The sequence below is a fragment of the Entelurus aequoreus genome, linkage group LG08, assembly GCF_033978785.1.
Source record: "Entelurus aequoreus isolate RoL-2023_Sb linkage group LG08, RoL_Eaeq_v1.1, whole genome shotgun sequence".
NCBI classification, from domain to species: Eukaryota; Metazoa; Chordata; class Actinopteri; order Syngnathiformes; family Syngnathidae; genus Entelurus; species Entelurus aequoreus.
In genome coordinates, this window is record NC_084738.1 from 16,421,732 (window position 1) to 16,437,338 (window position 15,607).

The 15,607-nt window shown below is 38.7% G+C and overlaps 1 protein-coding gene across 1 annotated transcript in view; it reads left to right on the forward strand.

Annotated features, from left to right (window-relative positions):
• Nucleotides 1–4,631: 4,631 nt before the first annotated feature.
• ngfrb (nerve growth factor receptor b) overlaps nt 4,632–15,607 on the forward strand; it is a 73,690-nt gene continuing 62,714 nt past the window's right edge. The window contains exon 1 of the mRNA XM_062055714.1: nt 4,632–4,879. Within this exon, the coding sequence (XP_061911698.1) occupies nt 4,832–4,879 (48 nt within the window). The 5' untranslated portion in view covers nt 4,632–4,831. The remainder of the gene's footprint in view (nt 4,880–15,607) is intronic.

Consider the following 15,607-nt stretch of genomic DNA (forward strand, 5'->3'; position numbering starts at 1 on the left):
GTCCCTGAGCCATTCTTTATACAGACACCTTCATAACTATATGTAATATGTTCAATATTTACCGTATTTTGGTCATTTTAATCATTCCTCTGCGCATTTATTTCCGCTTTCATTGCAGTGCACTTCTGACTTCTGGCAACAAATCTGTGTGTCCTAAAGGCATGTGTTTTGTAATCATGGCAGATTCCGTAACAAACAATGAAAACGACTATTTTTGGACAAAGGAGGATTCACAACCGTATCTTTTTGAAGCTGAATATATGGAGGATGAACCGCAGCTTCTAAAAGCCAGCACAAAGGAAGTGTTAGACATTGAGGGCCAAGAGAGTGAGGTGAAAGTGACTCGAAGTTGCAAAATGTTGAATCTGATGCCATGCTATTTTGACGTAAATGGAGTGCTTACCCAAATAAACAGTAAAAAACGTCCCTGGCCAGCTGGACTAAACGCACAATTGTCCATCAAGTGAGTCCCACTTTATATTGATTATGATACATGCAGCACGTCATTTGTGTATCATGCATACACTGTCTGGCTAGCTGTGTACAAACAAAACATGAAATATGGGCTAATACTTTACAGATACTGTGAAATGATTGCTCATGTTTGTCAGCAAATGTGTTTCGTGTTGAAGCAGTTGCTAGCTTATCTCTATCTGTAGCTAGCTTTTACGGCTAATACCGTAGCACGCCGATGTGTTACTATGTGAGAAAAAGAGTTCCTCAGTGTTCCCTCTTACAATAACAATGTCGCTACAGCTTGGTTATTATACGGGTTACGGGACGTAAATTAAGTATTGTTGACGGTTTTTGAATGCGTTTTTAAAGTAATTTAAAGGTATAATTGATTGCTCCCATTAGTTGCATTGTTAGCCACTTAGAACGAGCCAAATTTTACAACTTGGAATGCAAAAAACCCCAAAAAATGTTTGTCTTCTTGTCTCTCATGACAATAGGCAAAATTTTAAAAAAAAGTGCAGTTCCCCTTTAAAAGTGTTTTGAGATAAGAGCTGTCTCTCTGCTAATTGTAATGCTTTAACTGGTAAGCAAACATTTTAGTTACAAGCATCTCCACTATTCACCCAAAACATCTGTTTTTACTTGCTTTCATTAGCTTATAGCTAGAGATCGACGTCATTTTGTTTCCTAAACATAGGAAGGAAGAAAGTAAGTGTGAAGGACAGAGCTGAGAAGAAGATGTTCATTTAACAAAAAAAAACAAATCATCAAAAATATGACCAAACGTGCCGCTAATTTGGCGAAACAATTTGAGCCTATCACTGCTAGCCTGCACCATACTGATGTAAAATGAGGCTAACACCAGCCAAAATTTTTTAAAATAATATCTAAACAGTCGACATTTATCCATGAAAATATATAAAAGCTGCTGATTGTGTGTTTGACGGAGAAGCAGCAGGAAAGGAGATACTATAGAGGTCCATTCTCCAGAGTAAATTCTGTCCTTTACTATTACATTACTGCATAAAACTATTGTAGTTGTTAGTAGTACATTATATTGTATTGTTTTATAAAGTATTACCATGTTACAATTGTGATGTTTTGGGGGAGCCAAACACCAATTCCATTGATTTAAATTTATTTCTACGGTGATTTAAGGTACAAGTGTTTTAAGTTAGAACCAATTACCAAGTACTACTGTATTGTGTTTTTTTTTCTTCAAGTTCTTTCTTTAAAGCAGGGGTGTCATTTTAGATAAGGGGCCACATGGAGAAAAATCTACTCCCAAGTGGGCCGGACTGGTAAAATCACGGCACGATAACTTCAAAATAAAGACAACTTCAGATTGTTTTCTTTGTTTAAAAATAGAACAAGCACAATCTGAAATTGTACAAACCATAATGTTGTTAGGTTTTTTTACACTTACATGTTGCGGTTAATATTATTCTATCTTTATTTGCAGTCATTTATATTTTCTGAATAAATGATGTGATAATGTTCATCAGTCAACTCATTGGTGTACATTTTCAATCTATCAAGATTAAAAAATTACATCAAAATCAAATTAGAATATGTTATTTATGTAGTTTGATCATTTTCCTCGACTGATACTGTACTAACATCACGTGGTTTATTTTGTACATATGAATGAATGAATGAATGATCTTTATTGTCATTGTGCATGTACAGGTACAGGTCCAACGAAATTTAGGTTGCTTCCCTAAGGTGCTTAGCATTTTTTAAAAAAAGAAGGAACCACACAATATACAAAAACAACACAATATACACAATATGCAATATGGCCTAAGACCACTCTAAGAGGCAATGTAAAAAAAACGAGACAGTAAAAAGTATAAAGTGACTAGTGAACTGACTAGAGAGGAGTAGCATATGTAGCATCATCTACAAAGATACAGAGAATTGCTATTGCGACATCCAGTGGACACATTTAGAACAGCTGTTTCTTTCATTCAAAAATTTCAGGTTAATTTTTATACTAGCAAACTTATCCCCCGGGCCGGATAAAACCTGTTCGCGGGACTGCGCCCTGCTTTAGAGGGTTTGTACTTTTAGGACTACACTGCATAGTACCTCTGATTTTGTCCGTTTACTTTTTATAGCTTGCAGGCTAATAATCAGCCCTATGACTAACTTTTGTGTAAACTTGACAGGCAAAAAAATTACTCTTATTTGGCCGCAGTTGAAGCATGTGGCCTTGAATGCTTCCTCTAACCTTCTGGGGGGACGAAACATTCCAAAAGTTGAGGAATTTTTTGAAAAACCGAAGACCGTCGATAATTGAGCTTCATTATCTGTCATGTATCGACTAGTTGAATGTCCCGCGTGTCATTTTGCTTCTGGGTAGACAGTGAGCACAACACGCATTTTCAACGCAACACATTCACTGGGACGACATGTTAAGTCATGATCTGAACTCATGGCGCACTCTCTCTTTTATATGCAGCCAAAATTTGGCCTCAGGTGTTGTATTTAACAGAATTGCCTTTTCTCATGCATAAAGGCGGCAGTGTTTTGACCTTGGAGAGACCTGGTGATTGGAGTCACTGTTTTCTAAAAAGTTGCTGGAGGGGAAAAACCAAGAAGGACATTCAAACGTTTTTGAAGTTAATATTTCCTCCTATGCTGACTTTTCAACTGTTAGAGACATTGACATAATAACACACACAAATAATTACTGAATTCCTTGATTGTCATTGCAATATGGTAAAGTGTAAATGTATTAGTTATGCTCTCTTATTTGGGAGATATGCATGTGTCAATACACCTTATTATCATACTGTAAATCAGGGGTGTCAAACTCATTTTCTTTGAGGGCTACTCTCAGAGGGCCGCATGTAAATGTGAACATATATTCATTTCAATGTATAATCGCCTCATAATATTATTACACAATTGCCTATGCATTTGATTATAACATTTTTTAATGAACAAAGTGATTGACAACTGGCTTTAAAAACGTAAGGAGATATTTTAGTATTTATTTGTATTTTTATTACCATTATTTATTTATTTATTTTTTTACAAAGAAATGTTTGCAATACACTGTATATTAATATATAAACAATATTTTTTGCACAATCAGATCATATTAAAGCTAAAAGACATGACATTTTTCAAATGAGAAAATATTTATAATAGGTAAGGGACTAAAATGGCCCCATGTGAATCCCATATGAAAGGAAGGTGGGGTGGTTGATCATTTTGCAATGCAGTCTGTTGAAAATGATGGAAAGCGCCACTCTACATAGCAACTGACGCTGTGGTCAAAGTTGGAATTACCACAAAACACGTTATAAGATATTCAACACTCTATTGCTGTCTGGCGGCTAAAGTGCAAGTACATCGCCCCAATTTGTAACGTTTCATGTGTCAGGTAAACTGGGACAAACAGGGCCATATGAATCCCCTTCCTACTGTACGCAAATTTTTTCCAGGCTTTCGCAGGCCATATAAAATGATACTATGGAGCCAGATCTGGCCCTCAGGCCACTTTTGCCGTTAATGCCTACACAAGCAAAGAACCACCAGGCAAAAACAATATACGTTACCAGCCATTGCTGTAGGCAACCTCCTGATGCTTATTTGATCTATTCCACAAAATGGCAACATCTAGAAGTACATTTGAAGTATCATGAGTGGTCGGTATCCAACAGTTGTATCATTATCTTTTAGTGAGAAACTCAGGCGTGTTACAATTGATAATGTTATTATTATTATTATTAAATATGACTGTTTTTTGCAAGGAACTCATCAGCGGCATTAATGCTGGCTCAGCAGTTAGCTCCTTGTCGCTATTACAGCATTGGTGCTGCTGTTGCTGTGTTGAGCAATATACTTGTTATTAAATGAGCATGTATGTCAAATAGAGCTATGTGTTGTCCACTTTCTCATGCACTCCTAACCACTATCAAAGGTCTATATCATAAATATTCCAATTCGTCGTAGTTTTGGTAAACAGACCTCCCTATAATCAGAGCATTAATGATATTTCCCGTTTTAAAACCCCGAATGTCTCGAGTGCCATTCACAGAGTTTGAACATGAAAAGCATTGTGCGTGTGCTTGTGTGTGGGTGTGTGTGGAGTGGGCGTGGTCAAGGCAGATGAAGCCTCGGAGCAGAGACCTAGTGTCACAAGAGCCGAGTGCGCACGAGAACATAACATCCAATGGGCCCAACTCTGCTACTACTTCCCCCCCCCCTGAGAGAGGATCTTGTCCACTGAGAGCGTGTGCCGACACTTTGATTCCACCAAGCTTCTTCCACTAGGGAAGACACAAGCATGGTTGCTGAGTTGATTCGGAATCTGTGAGAGTCTCCTCATCCGGTTGAGTTGCTCCTTTTTTGGGGGGGGAAGATGGCAAGGATTTACAGGATGAATATTGTGTTTCTACTGTATGGACTGGTGAGTATAGTTTGTGACCTACTGTACTAATAACATGAATATTACAACCTACTGTACCGATAACATGAATATTACAACCTACTGTACCGATAAAATGAATATTACAACCTACTGTACTAATAACATGTGGGTGTTGTTTGGGACCTTTTAGGAAACAGCCCTTTAAAGGGCCTGGAGCTGCACCTGCACATGACAGCTGTGTGTGCATGTGTACACACTCAGTGGACACACTATTAGGTACACCTGTCTAACAAGAACAACCTTAATAATGCGGCAATCAGTTTAATCTTGTGGTTTGCAGCGATTACGTTGTGCAGCTGTGTGGTCATATTCTGCCTAAAAGTTAATTTCGCCACATCTGTAATTCAACCCCGCCTCTACGTTGCGTTACATGTGACCCCAATGTTAACAGATGTTGCCACATGTTCAAGACTTGAGGGTATAAGGCAAGGGGTCGTGAAAACGCTCAAAATTGTCCAACGGTCCCTAATTTATTTACTGACAGTCCCTCCGAGGCAGGTGCAGACCCAGCAAGGACATAAATATTTGTGCGGTGTGTCACATATGACAGGTTTGTCAGGACTGCAGAGTACACAGTGAGGTTGTGGAGGGTTTGCAACATGACAGCTGCTATGCATCGTTCTAATGACTACAGGCATGCCATATTGTAAAAAAATGTTTTTTTAAAATATAAATTTAAAAAAATATATATATATATACAGTATATATATATATATTAATAAACTATTCTTCTCCCCATTATCTAAAACAAGACCTTTGGAAATTGATGAATTATGTAATGAGAGTTTCTGCCTATACAAAACAAGCTTCAGTAGCATACAACACATCCACTACAACTTTTTCACATTTTTTTGTAATCAGACCATTTTTTTTCGGTATATTAGATGGAATCTTTACCTGACAAGTTTCGACTGTCGTCTGCAGTCTTCTTCAGAAGGGTCACCTGACCACTGTGATGCGTTGCCTATCAGCTGTTCTTATAGGCGTGGCCAATTTGGCAGACCTGTAAAGTCTACCTGTTTGGCTCCCCCTGCCCCAAACCGTTAAGCAGGTAGACTTGACAGGTCTGCCTAATTGGCCACGCCTATAAGAACAGCTAGTAGGCAACACGTCACAGTGGTCAGGTGACCCTTCTGAAGAAGACTGCAGACGACAGTCGAAACATGTCAGGTAAAGATTCCTAATCTAATAAACCGATCAAATGGTCTGATTACAAGAAAATTGGAAAAAGTATATGAATAAGAAGACATAGTGAACCTTTTTGAACAACCACTACAACCCTGGTCACACCCTGGCGATCCACTCTCGAACTAAGAGTTGCTGCAATTTGTTGGTTGTCTTGGTCCCTCCTGTGTGTAGAGCATGCCCAAATTGATGGTACGAGTTGGGGGAAAGTCACTGAAGACTGCAGGACAATCCAAAACAGCGGTTGTGGTCTCTTAGAAACCGACCGAGGAAATTATCACTGGTTGGTAAATATCTCACTTTGTAAATAAACACAGACCTTATTTTCCAGTGATGAACATATACCTCTTTATCGAAAAATGCTACTGTATTGGTGCATCATTCAGAATTCTTCCAATCTTCTCCACATTGTTGCGGGATGGAATTCTACTTATCAGAATCAGAATAGTTTTATTGCCATTGTTTGAGAACGGGTTCACAAACTAGGAATTTTTCTTGGTGCAATCGTGCAACATAAAACACATATAACACATATTTGGTAATAAAAAGAGCTGTAACTGAGCTATCAGATAGACTTAGAAGGAATTCAAGGAATTCAAGGAGCTACTGTTAGGAGTTATTGTTCATTTGCCTGATGGCCGAGGGAAAAAAACTGTTCAGGTGGCGGGAGGTGTGGGTCTGGATGGAGCGTAGTCTCCTGCCTGAGAGCTAACTAAGAGCTGTTGCAAGTAAATGTTGGTGTTGCCCGAACTGATCCCCCAAGCTGGGTTGAAGTCACTAAAGACAGCTGACAGGCCACGTCGTTCCGTCTACTCCCAAAATCTGGAGGTAGTCTCTGATAAACACAACTCTGTAGGGCGCAAACATTGTGACTTTGAAAGATGGGGTCCAGATTGTGTAGATCGAGAACAGTATAAACATCTTGATTTTGCTCTCTTTTCAGATGGTCTTCAATGACTGTGTTTTTTCCAAGGATGTAGATGCCACCCCACAACGTTGCACTTTCACTATTCTGTTGGTGCGGCAATCAGCTTTCTCTGAGCCGTTTTTTACTGAAAGTCTGCAAATAAATGTAATTCATTATGAAGGAGATATAATATTAGATATTACACTAATTTGCTTTATCACTTACAACACAAAGCTAGTACGTCAATGTTTCCATCAGTTGGCTTAGCATATACTGACCTAAATGTATTGCACAAATTGGCCCCTGTATGCCTGACATTTTCTGTATGCGTCCATCAGAATCGGAACTCATTACCAGAGATGTCCGATATTGGCTTTTTTGCAGATATCCTATATTCCGATATTGTCCGACTCTTAATTACCGATTCCGATATCAAACGATACCGATATATACAGTCATGGAATTAACACATTATTATGCCTAATTTTGTTGTGATGCCCCGCTGGATGCATTAAACCAGGGGTCACCAACCTTTTTGAAACCAAGGGCTACTTCTTGGGTACTGATTAATGCGAAGGGCTACCAGTTAGATACACACTTAAATAAATTGCCAGAAGTAGCCAATTTGCTCAATTTACCTTTAACTCTGTTATTATTAATAATTAATGATATTTATCTTTGTGGAAACACTGATCATCTTAATGATTTCTCACAATAAATATATATAGAAACAGATAAATATTAATATGCAACACTTTATTTTTATATTTTCTCTAAGTGCACATTTTTCAAATTGAACATTTTCAAATGATCACTTCTAAGACAGTCTTGTGAAATCACAATATCCCATTTTAACTAGCTAGCCACTAACATTTTTTAACAAATCATCAATTACTTTGCACCATGTTTGTACAAATAATAACTCATGTAAAATACAAAAGTAAACTCTCAAATTTTTAAATCATGTCACACTTTGAACTGGACACCAAATCTGTTATCTGTTTCTTTGTCAGTTAGTGGGAAGCCTGGCATTGCATGCTGTTAACTAGTGTGTTGTACTCTAGTGTGTAACTTGACACTGCAACTCTGAGTGAGTCTTGCAGATGTGCATCAGTGAGGCGTGTTCTGTGTTTGTTCTTGATGAAGTTCATGTCAGAAAAGGCTGATTCACAAAGATAAGATTTTTCCTCATTGTTTGCGGAACCTTCTTAATCTTTTGGACATATTTTCACAGCAATCTGGCCTTAAGCTTAATTATGATAAATGTAAAATGTTAAGGATCGGAAATCTAAAGGGAACGTCCTTTCGAATGGAATGCAAAGTGTTTTGTTTATAAATTATATGCAATCTGTTGTGTTCCCTAATTTTTTTCTGTGTACATGAATGAAGGTGTGTGTTGCTGAGTCCGACTTGGACATTATCTGGACTGGGCCTGGTTTAAAAAACCCTTTAAAAAAATCGAATTTCATTGACAACCTGGTCTGTTGAAGATAAGGCCCTATTTTTAAAAATAAAATAAAATAAGATAAATAAATAAAAAACATTTTCTTGGATAAAAAAGAAAGTAAAACAATATAAAAATAATTACATAAAAAGTAGTAATTAATGAAAATGTTAGTGGACCAGCAGCCTATACAATCATGTGTGCTTCAGGGACTGTGTCCCTTGCAGATGTGTTGTCTATGTTGTGGGAACCAGAATATTGGTAGCAGAAAGAAATAACCCCTTTTGTGTGGATGAGTGTGCATGGGGGAGGTTGTTTGGGTTGATGCACTGATTGAAAGTGTATCTTGTGTTTTTTCTATGTAGATTTAATTTAAAAAAAATTTTTTTTAATTTTTTAAATTTTTTAATTTTTATTTTTTTTGAACAGGCCCGCGGGCGACTCATCTGGTCCTTACGGGCGACCTGGTGCCCGCGGGCACCGCGTTGGTGACCCCTGCATTAAACAATGTAACAAGGTTTTCCAAAATAAATCAACTCAAGTTATGGAGAAAAAAAAATGCCAACATGGCACTGCCATATTTATTATTGAAGTCACAAAGTGCATTATTTTTTTTAACATGCCTCAAAACAGCAGCTTGGAATTTGGGACATGCTCTCCCTGAGAGAGCATGAGGAGGTTGAGGTGGGTGTGGTTGGGGGCGAGGGTTGAGGTGGGGGGGAGGGGTAGGGGGTAGCGGGGGTGTATATTGTAGCGTCCCGGAAGAGTTAGTGCTGCAAGGGGTTCTGGGTATTTGTTCTGTTGTGTTTATGTTGTGTTACGATGTGGATGTTCTCCCAAAATGTGTTTGTCATTCTTGTTTGGTGTGGCGCATATTTTTAACAGTGTTAAAGTTGTTTGTATGGTCACCCTCAGTGTGACCTGTATGGCTGTTGAGCAAGTATGCATTGCTTTCACTTGTGTGTGTGAAAAGCCGTCGATATTATTTGATTGGGTCGGCACGCAAAAGGCAGTGCCTTTAAGGTGTACTGGCGCTCTGTACTACTCCCTACGTCCGTGTACACAGCGGCGTTTTAAAAAGTCATACATTTTACTTTTTGAAACCGATACCGATAATTTTGAAACCGATAACGATAATTTCCAATATTACATTTTCAAGCATTTATCGGCCGATAATATCGGCAGTCTGATATCGGACATCCCTACTCATTACCGAACGCATGTTAACGACTCGGGACCTCATGCAACCCCACAGCAGGGTGTGACTACTGTAGACTTCTGACAGCTTTTTTTCCCCAAAAGAATGCTTTGTAAAGTTGTCAATAAGTTAGTTTTTCCACTCTTCCTGATCAGACGATTGGCAAACAGTATTTATACTTTTCCAAACAGAAAATAATTCACTTTTTTTTTTTTTTTCATGTTTCTATGCTGAGTACATGTCTGGATTTAAATCAGCTCCAGGTTATAAGGAAAGGCTGCTTGTGGCGGACCTCTAATGGTTTAACAAGCGCTGACAGCCCGGGTCCAGAGGTTAAGTGCCTCCAACTGAAAATTGACTGCAGCATTAGTGGGATTGGTCTGGAGCGCCGCTGCGAGTCCAGATGCCGTTTTGATGTGGCCATGTCATCAACTCCGTCGGGGAGGTAAAAGTTGAAGCCCGCGAGAAACAGCGACATGAGCTGCGCTATTTTGTGCAGGACAGGAGCCGAGCCGGTCCTTCGTGAGTCGGCTTGGATCCACTTAAGTAGGGACAAGTTTAGAGCTTGGGGAACTTGGCGTCCATTGAAAAAAACGCCACTCAAATATTGGGGGATATGTTTGTTCAAACGTGAGGCATTTTGTCGGTCGCGTGTGCGAGAGAGGAGGATGACTGGTGTGTGCGGTGTCTCCATGTCGCGTCGTCTTCAAGCTGTAAACACATTCTACACCTCTATTTAATCATTTCCCCACAGAACAGAGCAGGAATGGGCTGGGAAAGCATGAACAAAAAAGGCCTTCCCCTCTGTACACACATATTACCCGTCAGCTGACTCATAGGTGCCTGGGGGGGACACGTTGGCGCTCTGTCAACTTGTTATCTGCAACATTCCACACACACCTGAACCCTGGCGGAGGATTTATGAGGAGGGCACACGCCTTCACGCCATTGCGCTTCCCTCACTTGCAGAAGATGGTAGGCGAATGCCGAACACACATTGCGGTTTTTTTTTTACGAGGTATATCAAAGACTGCCAGCTGGTGTGTCTAACAAGGTCAAAACATTAAAAACAGCTTCAATACAATACAGTAATCCCTCGTTTATCGCTAGAGATGTCCGATAATGGCTTTTTTGCCGATATACGATATTCCGATATTGTCCAACTCTTAATTACCGATTCCGATATCAACCGATACCGATATATACAGTCGTGGAATTAACACATTATTATGCCTAATTTTGTTGTGATGCCCCGCTGGATGCATTAAACAATGTAACAAGGTTTTCCAAAATAAATCAACTCAAGTTATGGAAAAAAATGCCAACATGGCACTGCCATATTTATTATTGAAGTCACAAAGTGCATTATTTTTTTTAACAGGCCTCAAAACAGCAGCTTGGAATTTGGGACATGCTCTCCCTGAGAGAGCATGAGGAGGTTGAGGTGGGGTTGTATATTGTAGCGTCCCGGAAGAGTTAGTGCTGCAAGGGGTTCTGGGTATTTGTTCTGTTGTGTTTATGTTGTGTTACGGTGCGGATGTTCTCCTGAAATGTGTTTGTCATTCTTGTTTGGTGTGGGTTCACAGTGTGGGCCATATTTGTAAAAGTGTTAAAGTTGTTCATACGGCCACCCGCAGTGTGACCTGTATTGCTGTTGACCAAGTATGCCTTGCATTCACTTGTGTGTGTGAAAAGCCGTAGATATTATGTGACTGGGCCGGCACGCAAAGGCAGTGCCTTTAATGTTTTTTGGCGCTCTGTACTTCTCCCTACGTCCGTGTACCACTCCGTACAGCGGCGTTTTAAGAAGTCATAAATTTTACTTTTTGAAACCGATACCGATAATTTCCGATATTACATTTTAAAGCATCTATCGGCAGTCCGATATTATCGGACATCACTATTTATCACTGTTAATTGTTCCGGACGTGACCGAGATAAATAATTTTTCACGAAGTTATAAATCAAATATGTTCATAGCTCGAGCACAAAAATGATTTACTACCTTCGAAATAAATGTTTTAACATTATGCTAAATTGGCCCTTGTGTGTGAATGTGAGTGTTGTCTGTCTATCTGTGTTGGCCCTGCGATAAGGTGGCGACTTGTCCAGGGTGTACCCCGCCTTCCACCCGAACGTAGCTGAGATAGGCTCCAGCGACCTCCCCGCGACCCCGAAATGGATGATAATAACATCCACCCAGTAAGAAAAGATGAAGAACTTCATTTCCAGGCGTCATATGCCATATAAAAAGATGTGGCGGGCCAGATACAGCCCTTTGAGACACTTGTGATTTAGGGCTATATAAATAAACATTGATTGATTGATTGATTGATCTGATCAGATTCTTTGTGTTGCTTGTCCGATTATTTTTCAGACGAGTACGTCACACGGTGGCCCCAAAGTTAGACCCGATAAGTTGGATGGACTTGAATTTTCCCACACAGCTCAATGCACTCTGCACTGTAACTTTTGGTTGTTGATTTGGTACACAACTTTTGGGGGCGGTCTGACAAGTACATCAGTGTAAAATTTGAGCAAGATTGGTTTTGAAAACATGGCCGCTATGAAGCAAAACATTTTCGGAAGTCATTGAGCATTTGTCTATTGCATGTAAAACTTTTTTTTAGGATATCCATGTTACACATATGCTGGCATGTTTACCTGAAGCAGTGGTTCTCAAACTCTTTAAAAAAACAAAAGAGTAATTTTGTCTTTTTTTCTGTTTGATTCTGTCCAAAAAAAACATTGTTACAAAAACATATCTTTAAAAAAATCACATCTGTCATGCACCTGGGGATAGGTTGATTGGCAACACTAAATTGGCCCTAGTGTGTGAATGTGAGTGTGAATGTTGTCTGTCTATCTGTGTTGGCCCTGCGATGAGGTGGCGACTTGTCCAGGGTGTACCCCGCCTTCCGCCCGGATCCAGCTGAGATAGGCTCCAGCGCCCCCCGCGACCCCAAAAAAGGGACAAGCGGTAGAAAATGGATGGATGGTTGGATCTTAAAAAAACAACAACACATTTATCATACTGTATAGCATTGGTTCTCAAACAGTTGTCCCCAAGTACCACCTCAGGAAACACTTGGCTCTCCAAGTACCACCATAATGACCAAGATCAAAATACAGTAGCGTAGTAGGCCTACGTATTCATCAAAAACAAGGCAGAGGTTTTATTTAACAAGTATATGTTGCCCGGCAAAATCGTTATCAAGCACAGGACACAAAACTACTTGTGAGGTTCATTATTCTTAAAGATAAATATTGGTAGTTGAACCCTATATGAATGAAATAACAAAGGTTTAGGTCGGGGTATTCTAACAAGTTACAAAGGAAGTGTTTCCTTTAAACAAAACACCCAATGTTCTGAAACTATCAGAAGTAAATTATAGTTAACTTTGGTATGACACAACCAAATAAAATAACTACAGGGGCTTTTTCCCTAATACATACAAGAACATGTTATTAGTACCTTGTTTCATACATTTCAATATGAATTTACAATGAACACATGCTTAAAGAGATTTGACCTTGTTTGTCCAAAATCTCCTGAATGACCTTTGAAGTAGCAACAAAAGTACACACAAGTTTCCGCAACAAATGTGGTACCCATATACAAATGCATAAAGATACAGTACATGTACAGCACGGTGAATATTTATCCTTTGTAGCTAACACAATTCCTACCTATGTCACTAAATGTTACAATAACAACTTTGCTAGCAAGATGGGTGAAAGGATCGCCACTATTTGTTCTTTCCTAAAAGTAACCAAATGATTCCTCAAATCGAAAAGCCACACATACGGAACTAATACCGACACCTTTTCCCTACAGAACATTTGGTATACTGCATAACACTTATTTATTAGGAATATTTACCTCCCAAAACTCAAACACACAACTTCATTTTTCTTGGCTCTCATCCAACTCTGGCTTCTTCACAGTCCTACTCCTTTGCAAAGTTGCAAACACACCACAGATGTCACACTGACCCATAGTGGAGTCCTCTCGGAACTACATTGTAAAAAAATGTTTTTCCCCACACACACATATATATATATATATATATACTACCGTTCAAAAGTTTGGGGTCACCCAAACAATTTTGTGGAATAGCCTTTATTTGTAAGAACAAGAATAGACTGTCGAGTTTCAGATGAAAGTTCTCTTTTTCTGGCCATTTTGAGCGTTTAATTGACCTCACACATGTGATGCTCCAGAAACTCAATCTGCTCAAAGGAAGATGTGTGAACATGATTGGACAAGGGTTTTCTAATCATCAATTAGCCTTCTGAGCCAATGAGCTAACACATTGTACCATTAGAACACTGGAGTGATAGTTGCTGGAAATGGGCCTCTATACACCTATGTAGGTATTGCACCAAAAACCAGACATTTGCAGCTATAATAGTCATTTACCACATTAGCAATGTATAGAGTGTATTTCTTTAAAGTTAGAAATAAGGACATTTCAATGTGACCCCAAACTTTTGAACGGTAGTATATATATATATATATATATATACTGTATATATATATATATATATATATATATATATATATATATATATATATATATATATATATATATATATATAGTATGTTTGGCCAATACTCACAGTTTGAACAGTAACACTGTGTTTGAAGATAGTAAAATTGAACACTGTACGTTAACCACCAGATGGAGCCCGCGTACCGCTCTTGGTACACATAGCACAGTTTGAGAATCACTGACCTAAAGCTTTTTGAACACAACCCTTAGGACAGTGGTTCTCAAATGGGGGTACGCGTACCCTTGGGGGTACTTGAAGGTATGCCAAAGGGTACGTGAGATTTTTTTTAAATATTCTAAAAATAGCAACAATTCAAAAATCCTTTATAAATATATTTATTGAATAATACTTCAACAAAATATGAATGTATGTTCATAAACTGAACATCAAATCAAGTAGGCTATTCCATTCAGTACAATGCAACAATGCAATATTCAGTGTTGACATCTAGATTTTTTTTGTGGACATGTTCCATAAATATTGATGTTAAAGATTTCTTTTTTTGTGAAGAAATGTTTAGAATTAAGTTCATGAATCCAAATGGATCTCTATTACAATCCCCAAAGAGGGCACTTTAAGTTGATGATTAATTCTATGTGTAGAAATCTTTATTTATAATTGAATCACTTGTTTATTTTTCAACAAGTTTTTAGTTATTTTTATATCTTTTTTTCCAAATAGTTCAAGAAAGACCACTACAAATAAGCAATATTTTTGCACTGTTATACAATTTAATAAATCAGAAACTGATGACATAGTGCTGTATTTTACTTCTTTATCTCTTTTTTTCAACCAAAAATGCTTTGCTCTGATTAGGGGGTACTTGAATTAAAAAAATGTTCACAGGGGGGATCACTGAAAAAAGGTTGAGAACCACTGCCTTAGGAGACGCCAAAAATGTCCTTTACTGTACAGCTAATGTTTTTTTTTTATTTTTAAACATATATTATGTTGTGCAAGTGCACCTAATGTTGTGTCCCTTCAGCATAAAGTACATCCTTCCCTAAAAATCCCCCCCGCCCCACACACACACACACACACACACACACACACACACACACACACACACACACACACACACACACACACACACACACACACACACACACACACACACACACACACACACACACACACAATAACAACTAATCACTCGTCATTTGGCCTCACAAGCCCGATGGCGGTTGCATCTTTTTTCAAGGTTGGCCCTGGAGAACAAGTTGTGCTGGGGAGAAGCACTTTTGAGTAAAGTGGGAGGGGCCTCGTGTCAAAACAAACACACCCACACACACGTACTGACAGTTGAAGAATGCATTTGTGTATCAAAGACACAAACATCCTCCACTTAATTTGTGTTCCATAAATCTGTCAAATATTTGGTACTGATTTGATTCATTAGGTCAAGTGCAGTGCAGT